This window comes from Thamnophis sirtalis, unplaced genomic scaffold (genome assembly GCF_051295495.1).
Source record: "Thamnophis sirtalis isolate CommonGarterSnake01/CBP01778 unplaced genomic scaffold, rThaSir2_p1.2 scaffold_3, whole genome shotgun sequence".
Taxonomy (NCBI): Eukaryota; Metazoa; Chordata; class Lepidosauria; order Squamata; family Natricidae; genus Thamnophis; species Thamnophis sirtalis.
Genome location: NW_028261383.1, coordinates 84,719,321 through 84,744,468, shown reverse-complemented (window position 1 = coordinate 84,744,468; position 25,148 = coordinate 84,719,321). Strand labels below are relative to the sequence as shown.

Here is a 25,148-nt window from a genome sequence, read left to right as displayed (position 1 = left end):
GTGCAATACCTTTTGAGAATTGTAATGCTTTTGAATTCAACTTCGCATGCTTTTTTAAAATGTTACTATCACTTTTTCAAACTGGGCACTTTCGTGAGGAGAAAATGCATCATGGTAGGTTTAATACTTTTCAGAATTCTTTGAAGATTAGAATCCTTTCCTTGGACCAAAAGATAATCCACCTCTGCTTTTGAGATCACAACCATGTACTCTGGTTCATTCCTATCTCACCTTAATCTTTGTTACTGTTTTAAGATTTGTAAGAAGTGCAGAACCTTCAGGCAAACCTACCTGTGGACATATAACCTTGATGTCATACAGCTTTCTACATTTCTGATCCAGGTAAACCATTCTGAATGTGTCTCAGATTATAGTTTTAATGGTGGCAAAAGTCCTTGATGGAAGGAATTCCCCTTAATTCACTTTGTCTTATTTCATCAAAACAACATGAGAATCATATATGCATACATACAATGCTATATATCTTCCATACAGAATTAATGCCCTCTTCCTCTTTTCTGTGAATGCCTGTATAAAACAAAACTTATTCTAAAGGGGAATTGCATTACAATTTTGTTTGTGCCTAATCATTTCATATCATATATCATATAGGCATATCATTTTAAAAACCGAGTTCCCAAATGTTTTTATTTTTAGAATCAGCTACCTGAATATTTGTTTGCTTACTTTTTTGTACATATGAAAGAAAATGTGCAAACTTTTCCACTTATTCTATACAAAAAGCTGGGGTTTTTATTTTAATAAGCAGATTTTACTTTGAGGTTTATTCCTGATCTGACAAAACCACTGGTCTCCACGATAGAGTGTCTCCATGAGGTTAGTCTGTTACTTTCTGATTTCAAAAGTCAGCAATTCATGTTCATGTTGCACAGTTTACCATTGTCAGATAAAAAGCTACATAAAAAAATTATAAATTCATATCTTGATTTTTCTTTCTCCTAAAACAGCACTAAACTGGGCAAGCAAAAAGTTATTAAAATATACAGTACGCTACAGCTGATGACCTTTTTTATAATGGTATTTTTATTACTAGAAATTTTTAATCTGAAGTTTGTCTTTTCCCTTTTTTGTTATCACATAATTATTTCATCTCTTCTTTCATTGTCTGGAAAATGTAATTTTTTTAAAAATGAAATGTGACTCATTTGAGCCAGAATAGCGGGGTTAACTTTTATATTTGAGAATAATGACGCTGAATTGCAAGATAATCTTTTCTGTATGCTGTCTTTCTGGGATTTATAATCTAACAAATTTAGAGGATTGTAGATTGGGAAGGATTGGTTTACAGGGATTCTATTATTCTTAAGATGTTCAGGGTCTGGCTAGGCATCTGCTCACCTTTTTTTCGGTTATGCTGCTCAGTTTATTTTGTTGTATTCACATATTGTTAAGGAAACAAAAAACAACAGTTGTACACACTTGCTAGATGGGATTGCACAGACTTTTTTTCCTGGACCATAGCACATTTGCTCACAAGAATTCTTGAAGACCAACCTTCCCCAAGAAGCATATTTGAAGTATATGTTCAGAATATATCAGGTATTCTAAAAGACATCAGTATTATACTGTATATTAGTGCTGATGCAAAGTACTATGATTGTTAGCAAAAATTACCGATCAGGTATAGAATTTCCTTTTCATTCTTAATTTTTTTTTTATCCAATAAAGGGTATTATCTCTTAATACATATGATAATTCACAAGTTAAATGAAATGTCATGAAAAGGACTAACATTTTCAATCAACTTACAATAGTTATAGCACACTCTTTGTATGATTATCCTTAAAATAAATCCCTCCAAGCAATATTAAAATTGGTAACCACATTTGACCTTATTATGTACATACAAGCAAAGGTCATAATTCATTGTTTGTCACAATATAGAGAGGTAACAACATATGGTTCATGTGATTTTATTTTAACATAACAAAAAAAAAACATCTATACTATCAGCCCCTTTCCCCAAAACAGAAATTGGTTTGTAACATGAACAAATAGCTTAGTAATGTTTCATCTTCTTTACAACTACTTTTGAAGCACTACATTTTAAAATTTACTGTTTGTAATATTGTTTTTACTTATATTCTGGTATAGAATCATAACCTGCTTGTATACAACTGACAGCTAGATTGATTCTTACTTATTCTTAGAATTATATAACTTTTCCATTTATATGGATGTTAAAAAACTAATTGTTCTTGCAGAGGAATAAGTTAAACCATAAGAGGGGCTGCAGACCAGATAATTATATAGCAATTTCAGCATAAATATAGATTAGATTCTGGAACAACTAACTGTAGTTGCTTTTATAAAAATAACTACTTTCACCACAGGCCAGATTTTTAAAATCTGACAACTCTGAATTATGTATAACAAAGTATGTGCACACCATAGGTACAACAGAGAAATAAATACATTTTTTATCTTGATAAAAATTAAAATCTCACCATGTCACCAAGGAACAGAGACTGAAATAGGAAAATGATGTTTCCCATCATAAATAGTATGATTCTATTTAAATTAAGGTCTGTATTTGCTCAACAGCAGATTTTTAAAAATGTGGTAAATTGCACACAATTATGTTGCTTCTAGCATTGCATGACACAAGGTATATAGGCCAATGCCCTGATTTCATTAATTATCAAACTTCTTCAGTGCATTTTTGAATGCAAAATGTTGACAAATCAAGTTTAGCTAAATGTAGAATCAAGGTACACTATTCACATGGTCTCTGGAAACATTACCCATAACATTCAGCTAAAAGGCACGAGGTAACTAAATGAAAAAGTTTTCACCATCTTAAAGTCTGCCTTGATCAGCAGAGTATGCAAAATTAATATAAAAAGATACAGTACCTGTGATGATACATTGGTTCAGGAACTCTCCCATGTGTCATAAAAACTTCGGAACAATCTAGATTTACTATGCCTTCTAGATAACACTCACTAAAATAGTGTTACATGAGGAACATGTTTTATTTCATGTTTTAAAAAGTATGCTAGATTTGATCTGAAAAATTACAAATCTCTCAACACCTTTCCTTCTTCCTCATCATCACTATCAGTCACATTGACTTGCTGTACACTAGAAGGGGTGGAAGGGGTGGCTGTAAAAACATTTTCAAGTGCCCCAATGTCCAACTGTGGCATAGGGTTTAAATATTCCTCTTCAGTCTGACTATGGCTGCTGTAATAGGATGTCCCTTCCAAGCTCTCACAGCTGCGGGAGTCTTCACTATGCGTGTGTTCATCAGAATATTCTCTAAAAGGGTAGTCTCTGTTCAGGGCAGAAAACATGGCCTCGTGCTTTTGATACTGGTCTTCATAAAAGCCAAGGCATTCAGGCATGGAGCTGGGGAAATTCCCATAGCCAAAAGGAGGCCGGCTATATGGACATGTGCTGCATCAAAACAAAGGAAAAACAGGTTAGTTTGATTGCTTTGCCATAGGAATGATATATTACTACTAACACATACAAGTAGTTCTTAATTTACAACCATTTGTTTACTGACTGTTCAACATTACAATGGCACTGGGGGGAAAAAGAGACCTTTTTTTTTTTCACACTTACGACACTGCAGCATCCCCCAGGATCATGTGATCAAAATTCAGGCACTTGGCATGTATTCAGGACAGCTGTACTGTCTTGAGGTCATGTGATCACCATTTGTAACCTTCCCAGCTGGTTTCCAACAAGCAAAGTCAATGGGGAAAGCCAGATTTGCTTAATAGGCACATGATTCATTTAACAGCTGCAGTGATTCGCTTAACTGTGGCAAAAAAAATTGTCTTAAATTAGGTCCAAACTCATTTAATAATTGCCTTGCTTAGCAATAGAAATTTTGGACTCAACTGAAGTCAGGTCAACAGACCACAATTGATCCCAAAATTTATGTTGCTAAGTGAGAAATTTGTTAAGTAAGTTTTGCCCCAGTTTATGACTTTTCTTGCCAGATTTGTTAAGTGAATCATTGCAGTTCTTAAATTGGTCACACGGTTATTAAGTGAATCTGGCCTCCCCATTGACTTTGCTTGTCAGAAGGTCGCAAAAGGTCACAAAAGGGGATCACATGATTCTGGGACACTGCAACTATCATAAAATGTGAGTTTGTTGTCAAGCATCCAAATATAAATCACACGACCATGGGCAATGGTGGATTCAAATAAATTAACAATCAGTTCTCTGCCCTAATGATTTCTTCCAACAACCAGTTCACCAAACCGCTCAGAAAGTAAACAACTGGTTCTCCTGAAGTGGGGCAAACTGCCTGAATTCCACCACTGACCATTGGGATGCAGCAATGGTCATAAGTGTAAAAAATGGACATGTCACTTTTTTCAATGCCGCTGTAACTTTGAACAGTCACTAAATGAACTGTTGTAAGTCGAGGTCTACCTGTACGTGCATAGCAGAACTTTATTTAAGCCTTTAGTTAAACTAATAGGAAGGTACATTCTCTTTCAGGCTAAAAACTGTATTTGACTTTTCAATTGAAAGCCAAGTGACTAAAGATATTGTCTGCAGTAGGATAAAAAGTTCATTTAACTTTAATTCTATTAATATTTAATTTGTATGTTTAATTAAGAGTATTAGAGTTATTCCTCACATATTTAATATTTTTTCTGGTCACATTTAAAATCAGTTCTGTAACAACTTTTGGAGGAGGTCTATAGCCGCATCTAAGGTTTTTGCTACAAGGTCTATAGATGCAAAAAGTAGAATATTGTCTAGTAGTCCTACAGTATAGTATTCAATCCAGATGTAGGACAATTCAGTCACTTACCCCCAACTTTTAATAAAAGCTGATTTAATTAATGAATATATAGTATAGCATTCATCCCAAAATAACAAGATGGTTTAACGTGACATAAAATAAACAAAACCAATAAACACTCCAGCAACATCCTCAATTTAGATAGAAACGGTTAATAAAAATTAAAAGGCAATTAAAAAATTCTGTGCTGATGAGAAATGCCACAAAGTCTGTTTTACTGTTTATGCGAATATTAACAAGTATGTATTTCTATTCCCCTTCAACTAAAGCTCCTGATAATTTACAATACAATACAATAGCAGAGTTGGAAGGGACCTTGGAGGTCTTCTAGTCCAACCCCCTGCCTAGGCAGGAAACCCTATACCGTTTCAGACAGATGGCTATCCAACATCTTCTTAAAGACTTCCAATGTTGGGGCATTCACAACTTCTGGAGGCAAGCTGTTCCACTGATTAATTGTTCTAACTGTCAGGAAATTTCTCCTCGGTTCTAAGTTGCTTCTCTCCTTGATTAGTTTCCACCCATTGCTTCTTGTTCTGCCCCCAGGTGCCTTGGAGAATAGTTTGACTCCCTCTTCTTTGTGGCAACCCCTGAGATATTGGAACACTGGTATCATGTCTCCCCTAGTTCTTCTTTCTCTTAAACTAGACATATTCAGTTCCTGCAACCATTTAGATGGCTGGATGAACTGAATAATGTGAAAATTGTTTCAAAACTAAAATAGCACTTCAATTTGAAGCATTTTGAACATCCACCCACCCACCCCTCTCTCTCTCACACACACAGAAATACAAGATTTAAATGGGTACAAGAAACATGTAAATAGAGATATCAGAAGCAAATTAAATAGGTGAGGCATTGTGATGATTACATTTAGCAATTTACAGAAAAGTTGCTGTTTATCAAATAATTTCCTGGCATTAAGAGAAGTCATGTAGTTCTGGATCTTTATGATTAACAATAAGATAACCACTGTCTTGAATTCTGCATTTCATTTCCCTCCAATTGGTCTATATTGTAACAACGTAACTCCATCTCTGAAATCAGTTCAAAATATTTTAATAATAATTTAATAATTTTTTATAATGGCTTTTACAATAAGCCCTGGTGGCACAGTGTATTGTGCCACAGTGTACAGAACTCAGTATTGCAGGCTAATTCTGCCCACAGCTGAGAAATTGATCCTGATGGAGCTCAATATTATCTCAGCTTTCTATCCTTCCAAGGTTGGTAAAATGCGGACCCAGATAGTTGGGGGCAATATGATGTAAACTGCTCAAAGTGCTGTAAAGTACTGTGGAGCAGCATATACTGTAAGACTAAGCATATTTATCTTCACTGGCAGTTATTTTTGCCTTGTGGCTCATGTCTTATATTGCAAAACCCTGAATACTAATAAGACAGGTGATAGATCAATAAACAAAAGCACTCTTATACCAAGCCATACAAGCTAAACAAACTTGTTTTTAAAAATCCGCCTTTGCATTTAATATAAATGCAAGTTTTTTCTTAACAAATTAACAATATCTGAACAGGCTTTATAGGCTTGGCAGGGGCATACTGATTAGATTGGATGGGATATCAGAGGTGATAGTTAGACTGGGGAATAAAAAAAAATCCTAGATGGTTAAGTTAGTAAAGTCACCAGGATTCAAACTTGTCTTGTAATAAATTTTACTTAATGTTTCTTCTGGCCTGTCCTATCCCAATTTATAGTAACTGCTGAGATTGTGAATGCTATACACAATATGCACTACAGCAGCTCCAAAGTGAAATTAACAGGTCATTGATCATTTTCAAGAATAAGAGCATAGCTAGATAGCTAAAATTAGAGTACTCTGCTCTTTTCTCAATTTATAAATAAATACTTTCCTTATCACACTGTTTAGTGGACCCTTGTGGAAGGTTTAAAAAATAGTAGTAGTTCAGCAAGGAAACATTGACTTAAGGGGAGATTCACGTAAATCTAAAGTATATTTTATTCTGTTTAGCATGTTGTATAAATTCAGACATTATATTTAAAACATGCTTTATGGTTTACTGTCTTGTGCAAACCACAACATCTTATTAAACAATCTGTGGTATATTTACCATATGCTTAGGGTGACTTCAACACAGAAGTGATTATACAAGAGATCTAAAAAGTCAGCCAGCTTAGTGTCATGTTGAAGAGTTAGCCTAGAACCCAGGAGATTGTGAATTATAGGCCTCCCTTAGGCATGAAAGTTAGTTGGGTGACTTTGGGCCAGTCACTCTTTCTCAGCCCAACCCACCTAAGAATATTGTTGTGGGAGGCAGGAGTATTAGATATGTTTGTCACCTTGATCGATTGATATGTATCAGATACCACCACCATCATCCAGTCTTCTCTTGAAGGAAGACAGTGACTTCAGGTCAAATATATATACATGCCCAGATTGTAATGGGTTTATACCTAATTTAAGAAAAATCAAGGCTGCCAATCAGAAACTGAACCATTGGAGTTTGAGGTCTCTAATCAAAAAATGTTTGGTACAGCCCAAACATTCAGATTGTTTCTTGGAAAGATGTTTTAATAATTAGATGAGTATGATGGTTATGACTTGTTTTTTCTATTTGGAAGGTCTTGTTTCGTGTTTTCTAATAAATTAAAATCTTAAAAAGAGGCAATGTACTTGACAGATTTAAAAGATTGGACGTGAGAGAAAAATCCTTAAAAGGCTCTATGGCCAAGATGGTGAACCTATGGCATGTGTGCCACAGGTGGCACGCGGCTCCATTTGTCAGGGCACACGAAGCATTGCCCTGTCATCTGGCCAGCGTGCATGTGCGCGTTGGCCAGCTGAGTTCAGCCTTTTTTAAAGCCATTCCCCCCCCCCACCGTCTCCAGAGGCTTTATAGGAGCCTGGGAAGGCTGAAAACAGCCTCCCCCCCACCCCAAAGGCCCTCCGGAGGCTTCAGGAGCTTCCCTGAAGCCTCGGGAGCATGAAAAACTGGCCCTACGGGCAAACTGGTTTGCTCGTAGGGCCAGTTTAACCCCTCTGGAGCCTTCAGGGGCCTTTCAGACACTTCCCTGAAGGGTCCGGAGGACGAAAAACGACCCAACGGACAATACAATGCAATACAATAGCAGAGTTAGAAGGGATCTTGGAGGTCTTCTAGTCCAACCCCCTGCCTAGGCAGGAAACCCTATACCAGACAAACTGGAAGTCACATCCGGTTAGCGCGTAGGGCTGTTTTTAGTCCTCTGGAGCCTTCAGGGAAGTCTCCTGAAGCCTCTGGAGGACTAAAACCAGCCTCGTAGGGTTGTTTTTCTTCCCCCGGAGCCTTCAGGGATGCCTCCTGAAGGTCCCTGAAGGCTCGAGAGGGCTTAAACTGGCCCTATGAGCAAACCAGAACTTCCGGTTTGCCTGTAGGGCCATTTCTTTGCACTCCGGAGGCTTCAAGGAAACTCCTGAAGCTTCCAGAGGGCCTCCGGGGGGGGGGGGGGGCTCCTATAAAGCCTCTGGATCCTGTGGAGGGCGAAAAAAGCATGCAAAAAATGGGGGGTCACGCCTGTCATGCATGCATGTGCACTGGGGGGGTCACGCATTGCATTATGGGTGCAGCATGCCCATGCACGACCCCCCTCCACTCCCCTCCGCTTATGGCAGGTGAGCCAAAAAAGGTGAGCCATCACTGCTCTATGGTGCTCTATGGTGACTGGAAAATTTGATGAAAATATTTTCAGTAGAATGAAATGTATGGAAGTTCCGTATGAAAAGAAACAGAGGAAAACAGAAGGAAAAATGTCTAATGTTATTGCACTTTTGCTAACAGTAACTGCAAACCTTGGCATAGTGCATCTAATTACATATTCCAGAATGAAAGTATGTGGTTGCATTACCTTGATGGGAAATAATGAGGCCCTGGTAAAAAGTAAGGATGGTGAAATGAAAATCGAGGAGGAGCTCCAAAGAGAGTTGCCGGATGACCAATGGGAGGAGGCTGATAGACGTGTGGATGAGGGATAGGTGGTGCTTGAGGAATAGGTCCATTTCTAGAACATGGAGAAACACCTGAGTATTCCTTGGGAGGTTGGCTATTTGAGATACTGTATCTAGGGTGAGTAGTGCTTGTATTATTTGGGGTCCTGCTTGAACTTTCAATAGAAATCTGGGTGGGTCTCTTTATAGAGCAATTTGTTCCTGAAGATACACGATGAGCTTCTGTTGGGGAAGGTGCAGCAAATCGTTGAGGCTGAAGGACTGGCCGAATTGGCAGGTTTGCAGTTGAGGCAGCTAACGGTGTTGTATTTCCTACACTTGGCTGGAACAGTGTAATAGGGCCTGGATGCTGAGCAGAAGGAGCTGGCAACTGGATAGTAGAAGCGGCTTCACCTTTGGAAAGGAAAAGAATCAGTTGTAACTGAAAAACTCATAGTAATAGTAGTTTTCTTATTTAAAGTTTATTTCATCTTCTTTTACTACAAAATATTTGCCAACAAATAATAATTATACTATGTGTGAAAATCATTACATATGTTCCGTAATTAATATGTGCAGGGCTATAATATAAGCTATGCTTTTATAAAAATTGTACTATGCAATTATACTTTGAAAAAAAGATAAAGAAATATTAAAGTATAATTCCTTAAGTTTGTAAATCTGAAAACTCAAATTCCTTCTATTTTTGGAAATTCATTACTATAATCAACAATAAAAGTTTATTGATTAATTCTGTTTAATATAAAAGGGCATGGGGATGGGTGATTTGAAGGACACCTCTCTCAAATCACACCTAACCAACAGATCCAGGAGGAAAGGCATGTGAAGAGTCCTATCCATGAAGGAATGGCATCTAATGGGACCAAGGAGGAAAGGTTTATCTCCTAAACACCTACCCTTTGGAATACTATTCCTTTTGATGTCAGATTGGCCTCAACAGTATTGGCTGACTAAAAGGGCCTGAAAACACTGCTTTGCCATCTGGCCTGGGAATCTGAAAACATGGATATGGAGACTGTATTGATAGGAAAATTGAGCATGCTGCTCCAGAGATTATGGGATTTTGTTTTGCTTTTTAAAAGGTTGATATTGTTTTAACTTTTTAAAATTATTTTTGTTATGTTTTTGCCTATTTTGTAGTATTGTTTTTGTGTTTGAAATTTTGTATGCTGTTCAGTCATGAATGATTTATTAATTTGATTTTTATCTCACATTTATTACTGTATATAAGTAACTCAAGGCAGCAAATGTTCCTAATACTCCTTCCTCTTCCTATTTTCCCTACAACAACCCTGTGTGGGGAGTTAGACTAAGGCACAGGTGTCAAACTCATGGCATCACGTTGCCATCATGTGATGTTTCACAACGTTTTTCCCCTTCAGGTGCTGGGGTGGGCGTGGCCTGCGCATGACACATCTGGCCTGCAGGCCACCAGTATAACACCCTTGGACTAAGGAATAGCCCCAAGTTCACCAGCCAGCTTTCCTGTCTAAGGAACTCATAGTCTCCTGGTTTCTGGACCAGCACCTTAACATCTCATCAATCTGGCTCTCTTTATTTATCAAACAAACAAACAAACAAACAAATACTGTATCTGTCATCTTAATATCCAAATATATTTAGGATATCTTTCAAATTTGTTAATAAAAGCCTATATTTAGGTTTGTATTCCATTGTTTTCTAATACTGTATATGTAATTAGAAATTAAATACATATCCAAAAGTTAAGACACCAACTATCCAGTTTCATTTGGTGAGTATTTCATATATATGAAAGTGTTGACATTATATTACACACACACACACACACACACTTACAAACACATGCACACACATATAAATTCATTTGCATGAAATAATGTTTATGGGAGATTATGTTCCCACATTTGTTGTTATTTTTAATCTGTGAACTCTAGCATGATTAATGCTGCTTCCAAATATAGCTTTATTGTGGATCACCTCAATAGTAGTGGTTCCGTGACCCGACAAAAGTGCACACGACAAAAGTACGCCACCAAACCACATTGCTAAAACCGCGACATCATCAATGCGCCAACAACAGCGCGTCGACAGAAAGGCGATTTACAACAGCGCGTCGACAGAAGGGCAATTTAAGTTAAGGTAAGGGTTAGGTTTAGGGTTAGGTTTACAGCGCGCTTCTGTCGCTGCGCTGTTGTCGACGCGATTCAGCGCTCATTCGTCGGAGTGCTTTAGAACTCGCGGTTTTGTCACCACGGTTTAGTTGGGCGCGCTTTTGTTGGTGAACCGTGAAGTTCTCCAGGATGTCAATTTTCTAGCTCTTTTCCTTCTGGAGAAAATTAACTTTTTCAAGAAGGATAGAAAAAAAATAGTAGTATGATTTTGATACTGAGGATGGTTTCAAATAGCTCATCTCACATTTTTATAACATTTGCAGTAAATGCTATTTTCATCATCTATTTTATATTTTTAATAACCCTCATTTTAGACCGCATTCTAGTGGGGGTGGGCAATTGTTTTAGCACAAAAGAGTTGAACTTTTGGAGTATGTTTATGTTTTGAGGAGTTTTATTTTTACACAAAAATAAGTATGTTTAAGTTAGTAGAAATTTCACACAATTAGTTTTGAGCCAGTTTCCTTAAGGAAGAGGAAATGTCATTTTATCGCTGAATTTTAATAGTACAATTGCAGGTGGGGTTTGGGAACAAAAAGGAGAACAAATTGGCTGACTGTGAGTCTTAGCTGGTCTTTTCTTGATTTAAGTGCTATTTTGTCATTTCAAAATAAAAAATAAAACAAAACCCTCAAAGAATTCTTTGAAGTTACCGTAATCAGATGATAAAAAATATCTAAATTCTAAAGTGAAAATGAGCTTTTTTATGACTAGATTCAATACTTATATCAGTTACTGCCCATATCAAAATTATATCCTATTAAAACACGGGCCTATTCACAACTGGGCTGTGTGACTGGCTGCTATGCATGTGTGCACGGGCTCACAACCCCACTCACACAAACCATCCCCCATTTTCCTTCTCACTCTCAATCCCCACTGTGCCCTAGGCTGCCAACCCGGAAAGGTTGGGAAACTCTGTATTAAAAGACAGAAAAGACATGGAATTAATATGAAGGATGTTATCCATAGAAAATACAAAATATACTCCAACAGCGTTCTGGCTTAAAATGGAAGTACAATATTATATTACTACAGGCCTTATCTAGGAGTAAAATTGATAGACTTTTTTTCCCTGTTTCCCCTTTCTCTTTAACAAGCTGTTTCTTTCTTTTTTTCTCTACTTGGGTAAAATGGGAAATGATATTTTTTGTTATTGCAGAGCTTGAAGCAGTTTATGGCCAAAACTGCCCCCTTCTTTTTACAGTATTTTTAAATGGCAGAAGTGAAAATGATTACAAATGGTCTTCAAATTGCTTCTAAGGATTTACTGAATGAAATGATGATATGAAAGCGTCCCATGGTAACAGGCAATGGAATGAAGAGACAATCCTACAGTTCATTTTACCAGTCTTCTAAAGTATCTGTGAGTATCAAAATCTGTAAGCTAGTGGGCACGCATTGTACATGTGTGCATTGATTCATGTCAAAAGAAAATGGACACTGCTTGTTACAATAGATTCATTATTTTGCAAGTTTTGACATATACACACATAGTAGATGCCACTGGTAATATTATACATTTCAGAAAATTAGCCTCAATTCAATAACTGGCAACACCCAGTCATGTAATCTATAAAGTTATAAAGGATTAAGTAAAGATTCCCCTCACACATATGTGCTAGTCATTCCCGACTCTATAGGGTGGTGCTCAACTCAGTTTCAAAACCGAACAGCCAGCGTTGTCCAACGACGTCTCAGTGATCATATGTCCGGCATAACTAAATGCCGAAGGCGCACAGAACACTGTTACCTTCCCACCAAAGGTGGTTCCTATTTTTTCTACTTGCATTTTTACATGCTTTCGAACTGCTAGGTTGGTAGAAGCTGGGACAAGTAACAGGAGCTTACTCCATTACGCAGCGCTAGGGATTCGAACCGCCAAATTGCTGACCTTTTGATTGACAAGCTCAGTGTCTTAGCCACTGAGCCACTGTGTCTCTTTATAAAGGGTTAGTTCTGGTTAATATATGATTGTAGCCTAGAAGGTATGTTGGATTAGAGTTCTGAAAAATGTATTCTGAGAGAAAGCAATGGCAAACCACTTCCATTTCATGCCAAGAAAACTGTGTAGAGGATATGTCCATATCTGAGAATTAATTTTCACTCTGATAAAGACAATGAACAGATACATACTGTCCCAATGAAAAAGTTGGTTCAAAGATTGACATATTTAGGAGACAGCTACCTTCAAACTTCCTTTTTAAGGAAAGAACTGTGTGCACAACAGAACTGTTACAAAAAATGAAGAAATACTCCATCATAAGGGAGCATTAAGGGATAAATTGTTTCTAAACTGGAAATAGTGTGCATTTGGAGAAATTCTTGACCCCTATCCCCCTAATCTTAGCATGTCTAACTAAGAAAAATTCTGAGATTCTTTTTTGGAAGAATCAGTTTAACTTGAGGTGGTTGCTATAACATGACACCAGCCTTTACAAAAGAAGCACATTTCTGGTTCAATTTATTATAGAAGTGAGAGAAAACAGACCAGAATGGTGTTGTCAGAAATTTAATACTATGTAAGTTTCACCATGTGGATTCACTTAAAGGGGACTTAATAAGAATCAAATTTACAAATTTGAAAAAAAATGCTTATAAAAGTATGGTTATATTGTATTAGTTTGTTCAACTTGCTGAAGACTTCTAGATATAAGTGCAATATTTAGTTGCTAGTTTAAAGATTTCTACAAAACTATGCTATGAATGTGCTTATAGGAATTAAAATTCTTATTCCAAAGGTGCTTTCAAACAGGCAAATGGATTTTCTTGATTTTTCTTCAAGACATTTCATTTCTTACCCAAGAAATTTCTTCAGTTCTAACTAACTGGTGGGGAATGGAAAGGATTTATACTGTTTGCAATAATCCACTATGAGAGTTATTAAACCACCTGGCAGTTAATCTGGGTCCTCAAGAGTCACCTGAATCAGAGTGCCAATGACTGTGGAATTGACTTGGGACTGTTGAAAGGGCTGCATTATAAACAGGAGGTAAGTTGTGTCCTGTCCCTTCCCCACTGCTGAGAGGGCTGTTCAATTTTAACACAGATAGCCTCTTTGATTCCTCTTTCAAACCAGTTTAAAGACTTCATATAAACAACAAAAATGAACTTACAGACTGGATGTCCAATGCTGTTCTGTACGTTGGGTATAACCACAGAGTAGGTAGGTGATCGAAAAGGGTAAATGGTAGTTGGATTTGTAGTAATAATACTCTGAGAAGTCCCAGTAAAGACAGTAGAGGCCGTCATTGGACTTGTAGCTATGATGTTCTGAGTTGTACCCGAGAATACAGTGGAGACAGTCAATGGAAATCTCTTCCTTTTGCCAGGCCTTGGCTGGTAAACCCAACCTGCAGAAATGTTAAAGAGTACCCCAGCTGAAAGGTAGTTTCTTTTGAAAATTCTTAACTAGTGAAAATATGCATTGTTAAGAGTAACATAAGCTTCTCTGCAGTTAAGTCAGAAAATCACATTTGCAAAAGAACACACTTATATCTACAATATAAGTAGGAAGCTTACAATCTCTCAGAGGGAGAGAGATACTGTTTCTTTCTATTTGTAATACCTCTCCTTACCATGGATTTTGGTTTGAGTTATATACAAACATGAGAGTCAATTTGGAAGTCCTGGCGATTAATTTTCTTGACAACATTTTTCAGAAGTGGTTTGCCTTTACCTTCTTCTTAGGGCTGAAAGGAAATGATTGCCCCAATCATCCAGTTGCTTTGTGCAAGATTATTACTCATGCTCAGTGTCTTTAATCACTACACCAAATTGGTATTCATGCCATCCGTATTATCACCCGATTGTGGCATAACTTTACAATCAAGACAGAATACCAACTTTGTTAAATCAAACATTATTATTTTTGCTAATACTAGAGTTAATGCCTTTCTCATTCTATTATTCATTATATTTGCTTTAGTATTACAGAATTTAGCATCAGATTATTTATATAAAATCAGAGCCCTGGAAAATATTACATTAGCTGAATTGTATTTCACTGGGAATAACACAAAGACATGCAATGAGTTTATACATTTAAAACAGGAACATCAGCAGAAATTGCCAGCGTTAATATAATTGAGTTAATTAATATTAACATATGCCTTTTGTTGAATAAACTATTTTTCCCAGATGTAATTTCAAATAATTAACAAGATTTACATAAATCAGTGGAAATGCACATTCACAAGACAGATGAGAGAAAAGTTGCGGCTTTCTTTCTTTGATTGTTGTGGACTGTCAGAGCCACTGAGAGTCTGCAAGTTTAATAAATAATAATTATTTCTATATCCTAAATACGTCCCACTTGACAAAATGGGAAAACCTTAGTGCTCATACTAATATACAGATGACTGATCTACATGTGTGGTGGCATAATGTCACCATTCATTTGGCTATTTGTATGTCTTTGGGAGAAGATATATAAATCAGAAAAAAACTAAGAAATTTTGCCTCATTATATAAACATACTATGTGTTTTTTTTCGTCTTCCAGGATTCTGTTTCCTGAATGATTATATTTAAATACCATTTTTCCATGCATGAACCTGTGGATTACCTAATGGCAATCAGTTATTAAAATGTATAAATAATTGTCTCTCTAGTACCAGGAAATTCTTCTCTGTGTTTTTCTTTTATCTTCTGAGCTTCATCATAATAAGGTTTCTTTTGTTCTTCAGTGAGCTTGTTCCATTCCAATCCAAGCTGGACACTGATCTCGGCATTATTAGCAGCAGGGTTAGCTTTGGCTAAGGCTGGCCGATGAATTCTTGCCCATACCATAAATGCATTCATAGGACGCTTGACATGGCCATCTCTATCTTTGCTGAACGGAGTATCTGGTATCCCTACGATAAAGTAATATTAATGTTTAGGTAATATAGGGATGGGTGGAATATACTGCTAATTCTGCGGTATTCTGTGGGCACTGAAGTATGATCCTAACAATTAATAAAAAAATGATTTTCTCTACCTCAATTGCTGAAAACACTGCTTAACTCTGGCAACAAATGCAAACATTAGGCTCAAACACACCCCAATTCTAAATTCTAATTATTATGATTATTATACCTGGCTGTAGTTTTTGAATTTTGGTGACTAGTATAGGGCCACTTTTGGCAAGTGTCATATGATCTTATTGTAAAGTGAAGTTATAAGCTGATATAGGACAGTGAGGATTGTGTAATTTACTTTTCTATTGCAGATGGAAGAGGTAGGAGTGTGATTCCTCCTGGACCTGGAGCCTTTATTCATCTTCAGACTCTGCATTGATATTTTGGAGAATTATGTGCTTTATACTAGGGACCTCCTCTAAGGAGTTGTTGGAAATAGAAAAGAGGAAAAACTTGTTATACAAGTCCATTGGATTTTATAACTAATTCTTTCTCTTACTACATGAAGCATGATAAATGTTAATAACTACATAAAGAATGAGCAGGTTCTCTACCAGTTTGGGGCAGCTTTGACTTCCACTTTGTCACAGGGCAAACTGTATTTGAAAGTAAGTGAAGTTGTCAGGAACAATTTGCAAGATGGCGTAGGGATTGGAAATTCGCTAGGTGGTTTCGAGACTTCTGCATACATTTTTTTGATTCTAATTAGACCCTGGGGATAAGTAACTATATGCCAAGTGATAAAAAATAATAATAAACAAAAGCATGCTCTTGTATGTGGTTACAATTCTACAAGAGAATGTTGTAGAATGTGTAAATGTTTTCCTGTGTAAATTGCCCTTAGAATTTACTAATAAAATCACAAACAACACAAGTTTATCCATTTATCCATGATTTGTCAGAATTAAGTCTCACTGTGTCCACTATGTTTAAGAGGGTACCCTACATGCCCTTCAATGGGGAACTATAGATTTTTTTTTTAATTTATGCAGTCTATTTGCATAGCTGCCCATCTCAACAAGCAATCCTGGATTAAAAAGAGCAGAGATCAGATTAGGGATGAACCTCTCATCTAATTTTCCACAATTTAAGCATGTCTATTGGTGGGTCCAATAGCCATGCTTAAATTGTGGAATTGTATGGATAGGAAAATCGTGAAAGCTCTAAAATACACTGAAAAAAAATGTTCAGAACACAATATATTGAAAGAAATATATTAACTTACAGAAATAAGCATATGCATTCACTATCATTCATGAATTTTAGTTAAGATTGGAATGAATATTTGGGGAATAGAATATACTACTGTACACAGTTGAATGATTTTTTTCTTTATCACGGAAGCAATTAAACATTAACATTAAAATAATTGTTACTATTTCAGTATTTATAGTATTCATCATAGATTATGTAATGAATTATAGAATATATTATTTCCCTTGTATTTAAAAATATTGATTAGCAAATTGTTGTTAAGTAGAAAATGCTGTGCCAAACCCCCCAATTTGCCCCAAAGTTATATTTTTTGGTGAAAAATACTTGTCTTCTTTTAGTATTTGTATGAAATGGGAGGGAATTTTATTTCCCTTATAAAATCAGCCTCACTTTGGCACATCTAATATTGGCTACACTTTCTAATTTGAAAGAGACCTATGAAAGGACATTTTTTACAGGATCTTCTCTTAAGATATTATTTGTTAGATGTATATCTCACCTTTCCTTCAGGAGCTTAGTGTGTTTAATTGTGCGTGCATGTGCATACAATTTACTTTATTACAGAATGTAGCATCATATATATAACATGATGCTACATTCTGTAATAGTGTGTGTGTGTGTGTGTGTGTGTGTGTGTGTGTGTGTATTTCATTTTCCTGTTTTCCCCCACAATAACTCTTTGAGGTAGGTTGAGTTAAATACAGCTAGCCCAAAAAATCACCCAGCAAGCTTTCATGATTAGAGTAGAATTAAACTCTAGTCTCTCCAGTGACAGTCTACATTACATTCACTAAAATGAAAGAAACCAGAAGAGACTTGTCACACCCAAAAAAATCTACAATGAAAAACAGGGGCTTCACATTCTTAATGCAAGAATACAACATCCCACATGTTAAATTTCCACCTGTTTTTTTTATTTTCATTAAAAGAAAATAATTTCTTTTTCTATAAAAAGAAAATAATTATAAAAATGCCAAAGAAATTTCCAAAAGAGCATAAACATGTTATAATTTATATATTTCACAGATTAATCAGAAAGAAATATTTATTCTTTGAAAAGAGTTATCATGACAAACCATCTGCCATTTGGATTGAAGGAAGATCTTCAACAAATATAATCAAAATATATATTGATTTCTCTTATTGTCAGGTAAATGGGGGACTTAAGGATTCTCTGGCTCCTGTTAGATAAATAGTTGGATCCTATAGCTAAGAGGGCTTTGCCCAACCTTGGGTGGTGTGCCAGTTGTAGCTTTTCTTGGGATTCAAGGAGCTGAGTACAGTGATTCATGCTCTCATTATCACCTGATTAGACTATTACAGGGTACTTTACCTGTGGCTGTCTTTAAGTAACACCTGGAAGTTTCAAACCTATTTTGTGTGTCCTTCTATTACCTCCAAGATGCAATTTAAAGTGTGAGTCTCAATCTGTAAGGCCCTTTAGAGCTTGCTGCTGGATTCTTTGCAAGACTGCATCTCCCTACTAGAGTCATCTCAACAACTGAGCCAGGAGAAGCAGCTATTTGTCCTCATTTTCAAGTGGGGAGGGGAATTAAAGTCCAGAAGCATTTTTTCCTGTGTTGAGGCTGGCTCATTGATATGGTCTCTGACCTGCTGCAGACACTTGCACAAAAATAATTCCCATTTAACAAATAAAAATTACCATAAGTATAAGTATAATCTTTATTGTCATTGTACTTAAATACAACAAAATTGTACAACGAAATACAATGAATAAGATACTTGGGTTTTAGATTATACTGTATAATGCATACTGATTTGTGAGTGACATTCATTGTTTAAAAAGGTAAAAGTAAAGGTTTCCCCTGTTCAGTCGTGCTTTTGCTTTAATCCAGTCCAACAAAGATTCTCATTCCAACAAAGAGGATACCAGAATAACAAAGTTGTAAGGGATCTTGGAGATCTTCTAGTTCAACCTCCTGCTAAAGCAGGAAACCCTAAACTATTTCAGACAAAAATCTCCAGTGATGGAGCACCCACAACTTCTGGAGGCAAGTTGATTAATTGTTCTCACTGTCAGAAAATTTATGACAGGATGAGAAACAATATTTAGCAACTTCTTCTCCTGTCTTCTCATCCTCAATTGTTATATAACTATTCTGAAGGATATGCTTAGAGAACTCGGTCTACCACATTATTCTGCAAAGGGTTATCACTGGCAAAATCTAAGATACATGTCAATAAAACATGAGCTCCAAAATACTTTGTAATACTTAATTTGTCTACAAATGAAGTATATACAACAGACCACAAATTTACTTCTGCTAGATTCTTGTTTTATCTTAAAATATTCCATATTTGAATGAAAAGCTATAAACATTTACTCAGAAATACAAATATCCCCAGCTCAATAAGACTCTAACCTTTGGTGTTTTATTTCTAAATTGAGTTTACCTGAGACTAAAGCAGCCATGGCTATAAATGTATATTGAATCAGGATATAAAAACATATACTACATGGCCCTATTAGCTTAACATCATGTTATACCATGACCTGTTGAACAAGCCAGTTAATTTGGCTCAGAAAACACAGTATCTTAAACAACAGCCTAAAAATCATACCACAACCCAGATGCCATCAATTAAAGGATGTCATTGAGTAGGGTCCAGGAAACTGGCTTTTTCTGTCATATCACCTGTCCTTCAGACAGCTTGCTCACTCAAGATTCAGATGGGCCTAACCCTGCTGGCTTTTTGGAAAGCTTTTAAGACCTGGCTGTTTTCCTAGGCATGGAGGTCAGGATAATTAGGTCTATAAGGTCTTGTTAATCTATTGTAGCACAGCCTGCTCTTGGTTGAAATTTTATGCTTTTTACTTTTTTTTTAATGAGGTAGTTATTGCACTGGTGTTTTAAGCTATGCTAGTTGGCCAGATATCAGCCATATAAATAGAATGAAATAAATAAGCTAAATCAACAATAAAACAAATCATATTATGCTATATGGATCAGGCTTCTTTCTGGGAGCAAGTTCCATTGCAATCAGTGGGATACATTTCCAAATAAATAGGTTGTCACCAGATGAATAGCATTCTGGCTGGAGACTTGTTAACTGAGCATCTTGATAAACATTTCTTCTCAAATGCATAGAGCCTTTTTTGGTCCCCCATCTCTATTAAGTGACCAACTTCTTGAAATCCAATTTAAGTATCACATCTGTCATTACATTTACAATCTAGGAATCTAAGGGTTCCCTTCTAAACAAGCCAGCAACATTGTAACTCATGGAAACAAATTCCAAATTTTCACTAAGTATTAGGTAAAGCAGCCATTTATCTACTTAAATGCAACTGCCAATCACTTGGAAAGCTCCTTGCAAGATAAAACAAGTGTTTTACAGTATTGCACTAAGAGACACCTGAATTTGAATGTTTGCAATTCCTCAATAAGCCAGTAGAATCTCTTAGCTCAGGGTTGTCAAACTCCCAGCCTACGGGCCAGATGCTGGTCATGCCCACGCCCTTTAATGAAGGGAAAAAAGTCCTGATACATCACATGATGACGCCATGACGACTTGAGTTTGACATCCCTGAGTTAGCTAAAATCACATCAAAGAGTTTTGTGTGAGACAGAAAACCCTATAGCTTCTGGGAGAACAGATAGAAATGAACAAATCCCATTTAGCATCTCCTTATCCATTTATACATAGTATGAAATTGTATAAAATCAATTTATTTTAATTATTTTTCTTAATTGAAATTTCTTTCAGGTTATAGTTCAGAAATTTTGTTTTGCATCTTTTCTAATTTTAGTAAGAATGTTGAGATAAACCACCACATGACATTGTTTCTAACCTGTTTGAGACTTTTAGATCATATTTTAATTATGATCACAAATTTATACAAACATAAGAAACCTTCTGTCTAGAAGCCAGATCTGCATCTAATCCAGTAATTTATTTTTTTCATTATTGCAACGTATCAGTGACTTTTCAATGATTTGGCCATAAAACCAATATTTTTTGAATACTTAAATATTAAATGAAGAGAGTAATTTTTACATTCATAATGCATAATGTTGTCCCCTTCAACACCATGTTTCTATTAACGCAGATATTCTAAGTGTATTTGAAATTATTTTTTGTAGTCTTATAGTGGAACAAGTATCTAATTTTCAGTTTCCCAAAACAAAATCAGTACAACAAAGTTCAAGTAAAAGTGTTCATTTATAAAATACTTTCCATATTAAAATACAATGAAAGAAAAATTAATAAACTTTCAGTCTCATTTCTTTCATTTTAATAGTAAAATGTAAAGTTGCTTTATAATGACCCATTTTTGTCTAATATTATATTATCTAGTTACACTGAGTAGCAGATAGTACTTCAGAAATTCAGGTAGCAGACTTTTCCACAAAAAAATGCCAAAAATGAATCTTTAGCATATAAAAACACATATACTATACCACCGAGATAAAAAATGCTTTTATAAATGTGTTCCCCAAAAAGACTAATTTATTAAATTTTTAAAATATTTTCAAGAGTAGGTTTATTTACTTGCTAATAAGATGTTTACATTTGTGGTGTTGATCCAGGAAGACTCTCATAAAATCCTAATACTGGACCGCTTTCAATGGCAGCCAGTTTTTCTTTACAGCTTTGGGTAAAGGTGCTCCTTTTCTATGATGGGCCATGTGGAAGTTTCAGCGTTTAACTTTTTACATATGAGCAAGGATGAAAATAAATGCCTGCACTCAGGATTTCTATTTAGGAGAATATTACCTCCCAATATTACAAACAGGATATATTTTTCCCTTTGTTCCCTAACTCAATAGGACAGAGTCTATTCATATTCATGTATCCCTATACTGATTTCTCTTGCTCATGTTATACTGTAACACAGTTGTGGAATGAACAGGTTTTTTTAAAAAAAGTCTTATGGACACTCATATAATCAACATAGAGCTGTTGTGAAATTCTAACCTTAACTATATTTATTCAGATCCTATCAACATCTGTGAACTATGGAATTGCCTTCAAGAAATTAGTATCAAAAGCACGGTAACCAATATTTAATTATCTGAATCTATCTATCTATAATTATATACAATATAAATAAATGGCTTTAGTGATGGAAGACAGAATATTTTTGACTCCCCTTAATTTATGATAAACACTACATATTCCCCAAAAGAAAACATAAAGCTGAGGTCAGGAAATAGTTTTCTTCTTTCTCATTGACCATGAAATATAATTCACAAGACTGGTTTTAACTTCATCACTATTTCCACTATCATATTAAATAATTGAGAATTCCATCTATGTGTCATTGAAAAGGCATTTATTAGCCATCTAGCTAAATTCAGTTGACATAGACAAATTTATTTTAAAATAAAAGTGCAGATACTTAAGAGGAATAAAACCTCTGCCATTTGATACCAAATCAGATTTACACAGATGTTAGAATATGAGACTTCTCATTCATATTTAGCTATGACCTTCACTGAATGTCCCATTACCTGCTCCTTATTCAACCTAATTTGTTTTGTGAGCTGTGAGGAAAAAAATGGAGGACTATTGGCTTATTCTAGCTCCTCCTAAAACAAACAGCAAATAACTTAAATTTTTATTCCTAATTGTACCACTTCCTTGATCACAATTATCTGTGGTCTGGTCACTTCTCCCACTCACAGACTACTATAACGCATTTTACATAGGGTTGCCTTTTCAAACAGGCTGTGGCCTGGTAGTGGGCCACGGCCCAGGGGTTGGAGACCCCTGGTTTATTGTTTTTGTTATTTCAGATGTTTTTATCATTCTGACTTTATTGTACACTGCCCAGTGTTACATTTGAGATGTGTGGCTATACAAATGTGATAATTAAAAGCCTAACTCTTTTATTGTAACATAGGGTTTTATGAATTGGTAATATAGGTTTTACTGTCAAATTAAATCCTAAAAGAAATATTAAATTTTAGGCCTGTGTAGCATTTTTTATTCAATTTCAAAGACATGTGTGAGCACAAGTAAACTAGTCTTCAGCTTTTTAAAGCAGCTGAATCTTTTGGAATCAAATTTGAAGTGTCACACAGGCCTATTACATTTTAAGCAGTTTTATTCTTTTCCACTGTCAAACATATATTTTATCCCACTTTATTATTTTGATAAATGACTCAAGGCAGCAAATGTACATAGTACTCCTTCCTTATTCTATTTTCCTCACAACTCTGTAAGGGGGATTTGGTTGAGAGAATGACTGGCGCAAGTCCACCCAGTTAGCTTTTATACCTAAAGTGGGACTCAGTCTCCTAGTTTCCAGGCCAGCACCTTAACCACTACCCCAAACTGTAAAACAATTTGAGAAGTATAATCCCTGTATATTTATAGAATTCATGAACTGGAACATGCACTATTGTATATGAATTGCTGACTCAGAAACTTTTGAGGGGTGCGGTGCACTGTCTTATACCTTAAAATAGTGGAGCTCTTATTGTTCAATCCATGTTTACGAACAACAGCTTATGGTCAATGTGATAAATTCTGACTAATTTCTAATACCTGCATCTGAGGGTAGCACTGTGAGAGGAACATCTTTAGTTTCAATTTTGACTGAAGGCTCCAGCAAGGACTGCATTTTAAGGGGCACTTGTGTCACTGGCACTTTAGTCAGTCTTATAAGCTCAGATGGAGGTGGTCCCTGAAACTGGATCCTAGTCCCTGCAGGGACTGGATGGAGTGTAACAGGAATCTTCAGTTCTTGAGAATGCTGGGTTCCCAGAGGTTGAGACAAACTAACATCCTGGTTAATGTGAGTGGGACCACTGGCAGATGGTTGAGGCTTCGATGCCACTTCTTCCCTCCCTTTGCAATCCTCCTCGGGAGGCTCTACAAGTTCGGTTTTGATGTTCCCTTCTTTTGCAGATCCCAAGACTTTGGCATCACAGTTTTCTTTCAACTTTGCCTCCTTCTTGATCTCCTCCGTCTCTTCAACTTTCCCCAGTTTGACTTCCCCTACACTTTTCACACTGCTGCTACTTTCATCTTTGCCTCCAAGACGGTTTGGAAGCGTTTTAGACTCTCGTCTTTTTTTCTTGTTGCTACTTCCCAAAAAGAGCAATGGGTTCTCCGGCTCACGTTCCTCCGCTTTCACTTGTAACCCTTTCTGGTGCCTGTTTTCTTCCTCCTCTTCCTGCTTTTCATAGGCACCAGTTTCCCTCCCAAGGACAGGCTGGGAAAGTTGCCTGCCAAGACAAATCTGCTCTTCCAAAACATGCTGTTGCTCTTTAAAGACCCCCCCTTCCCCAGGCTGTGGAAGTTTCTGTTCCTTGTGCAAAACGCTTTGTTTGGGAGAGAGGGGGTGCAGAAGATGGTGCTGGGGAGCCTGTTTGGGAGGGAATAGCAGAAGGTGTGGGTCCCTGCCCCCCTGTCCTGGCAGAGGGTGCAGGAGAAGATGGTCCATGCAGGCAGTGCTCTGCCAAGCCGTGGAATGCAGCAGCCGGTGCTGCTCTCTTGGGGCTTCCTCCTGCGCCCCTTTCTCCATGCCGCAGCCCGCCCTTGATCGTAGGATTGTTACGGGATTGTGAGCTCAGCCCGGTCCTCTGTTACCGCCCGTTTGTTTGCTGCGGTTGGCTTGCAAACGTTCTCCGCTCCCCCTCCCACCCCAACTCCGAGGTGCACGCGCCCGCTCTCGACCCCGCCCTCTGGCTCGCGAGGGCCTCGCGCCTGCCGCACGTCGGCCAGAAATGGCAATTTGTGGGGCTCCACGTGCCTCACTTTTCCCTCCTTGGACTGTTGCCCGGAGGTTGCCATGGCTACCCTGGGCGCCACGTAACAATGGGGTCGCCCTTGGATACCGAGGGAGGGGGGGAACAGGCGCACACGGACTCTACGTCGGTGGCGCCGCTTTTTTTTTTGCCGAGGGGCGAGTTTGGGCCTCGCCCCCGTTTGCCACCAAGTGAAAGGTGGTTCGCGACTGTTTTTTAAAAATACACACACGTTTCTGCTCCTTTCTCCTCATCCCATCGAGGAACCACAAGTTAACGCACATGGCGGGGGAGAGATGACAGGAGTCGCGATCCGCGAAGGCGGGTCTCAGCCTCAGGTCTTTCTGCATTTACTCGGACGCCTCTACGTACGCCTAGAAGAGGCAAAGGGCCGGTAGT

At 37.0% G+C, this 25,148-nt stretch overlaps 1 protein-coding gene across 3 annotated transcripts; it reads right to left on the bottom strand.

The window, feature by feature from the left end:
• Window positions 1-1,918: 1,918 nt before the first annotated feature.
• Window positions 1,919-24,928, bottom strand: SOX30 (SRY-box transcription factor 30). 3 transcript variants are annotated; one of them, XM_014070368.2, is made up of 5 exons: window positions 23,545-24,916; window positions 15,529-15,768; window positions 14,030-14,266; window positions 8,661-9,153; window positions 1,919-3,420 (listed from the first exon to the last, which is right to left on the bottom strand). In XM_014070368.2, the coding sequence occupies exons 1-5, from the start codon at window positions 24,524-24,526 to the stop codon at window positions 3,039-3,041; spliced, it is 2,334 nt and encodes a 777-aa protein (XP_013925843.2). In that variant the 5' UTR covers window positions 24,527-24,916; the 3' UTR covers window positions 1,919-3,038. The 3 variants fall into 3 exon arrangements, with proteins under 3 accessions (XP_013925843.2, XP_087565519.1, XP_013925844.2); XM_087709393.1 differs by lacking the exon at window positions 14,030-14,266 and having other exon boundaries at window positions 23,545-24,928; XM_014070369.2 differs by lacking the exon at window positions 15,529-15,768 and having other exon boundaries at window positions 23,545-24,914.
• Window positions 24,929-25,148: the final 220 nt, after the last annotated feature.

Excerpts from the sequence above, each read along its gene's own strand:
- SOX30 (XM_014070368.2), bottom strand. The coding sequence starts at position 24,526 with ATGGAGAAAGGGGCGCAGGAGGAAGCCCCAAGAGAGCAGCACCGGCTG. Across the intron at positions 14,267-15,528 it reads ACACAGAGAAGAATTTCCTG|GTTGGGTTTACCAGCCAAGG; the intron begins GTACTAGAGAGA and ends ACATTTCTGCAG. Across the intron at positions 3,421-8,660 it reads CCTCATTATTTCCCATCAAG|CACATGTCCATATAGCCGGC; the intron begins GTAATGCAACCA and ends GTTTTGATGCAG.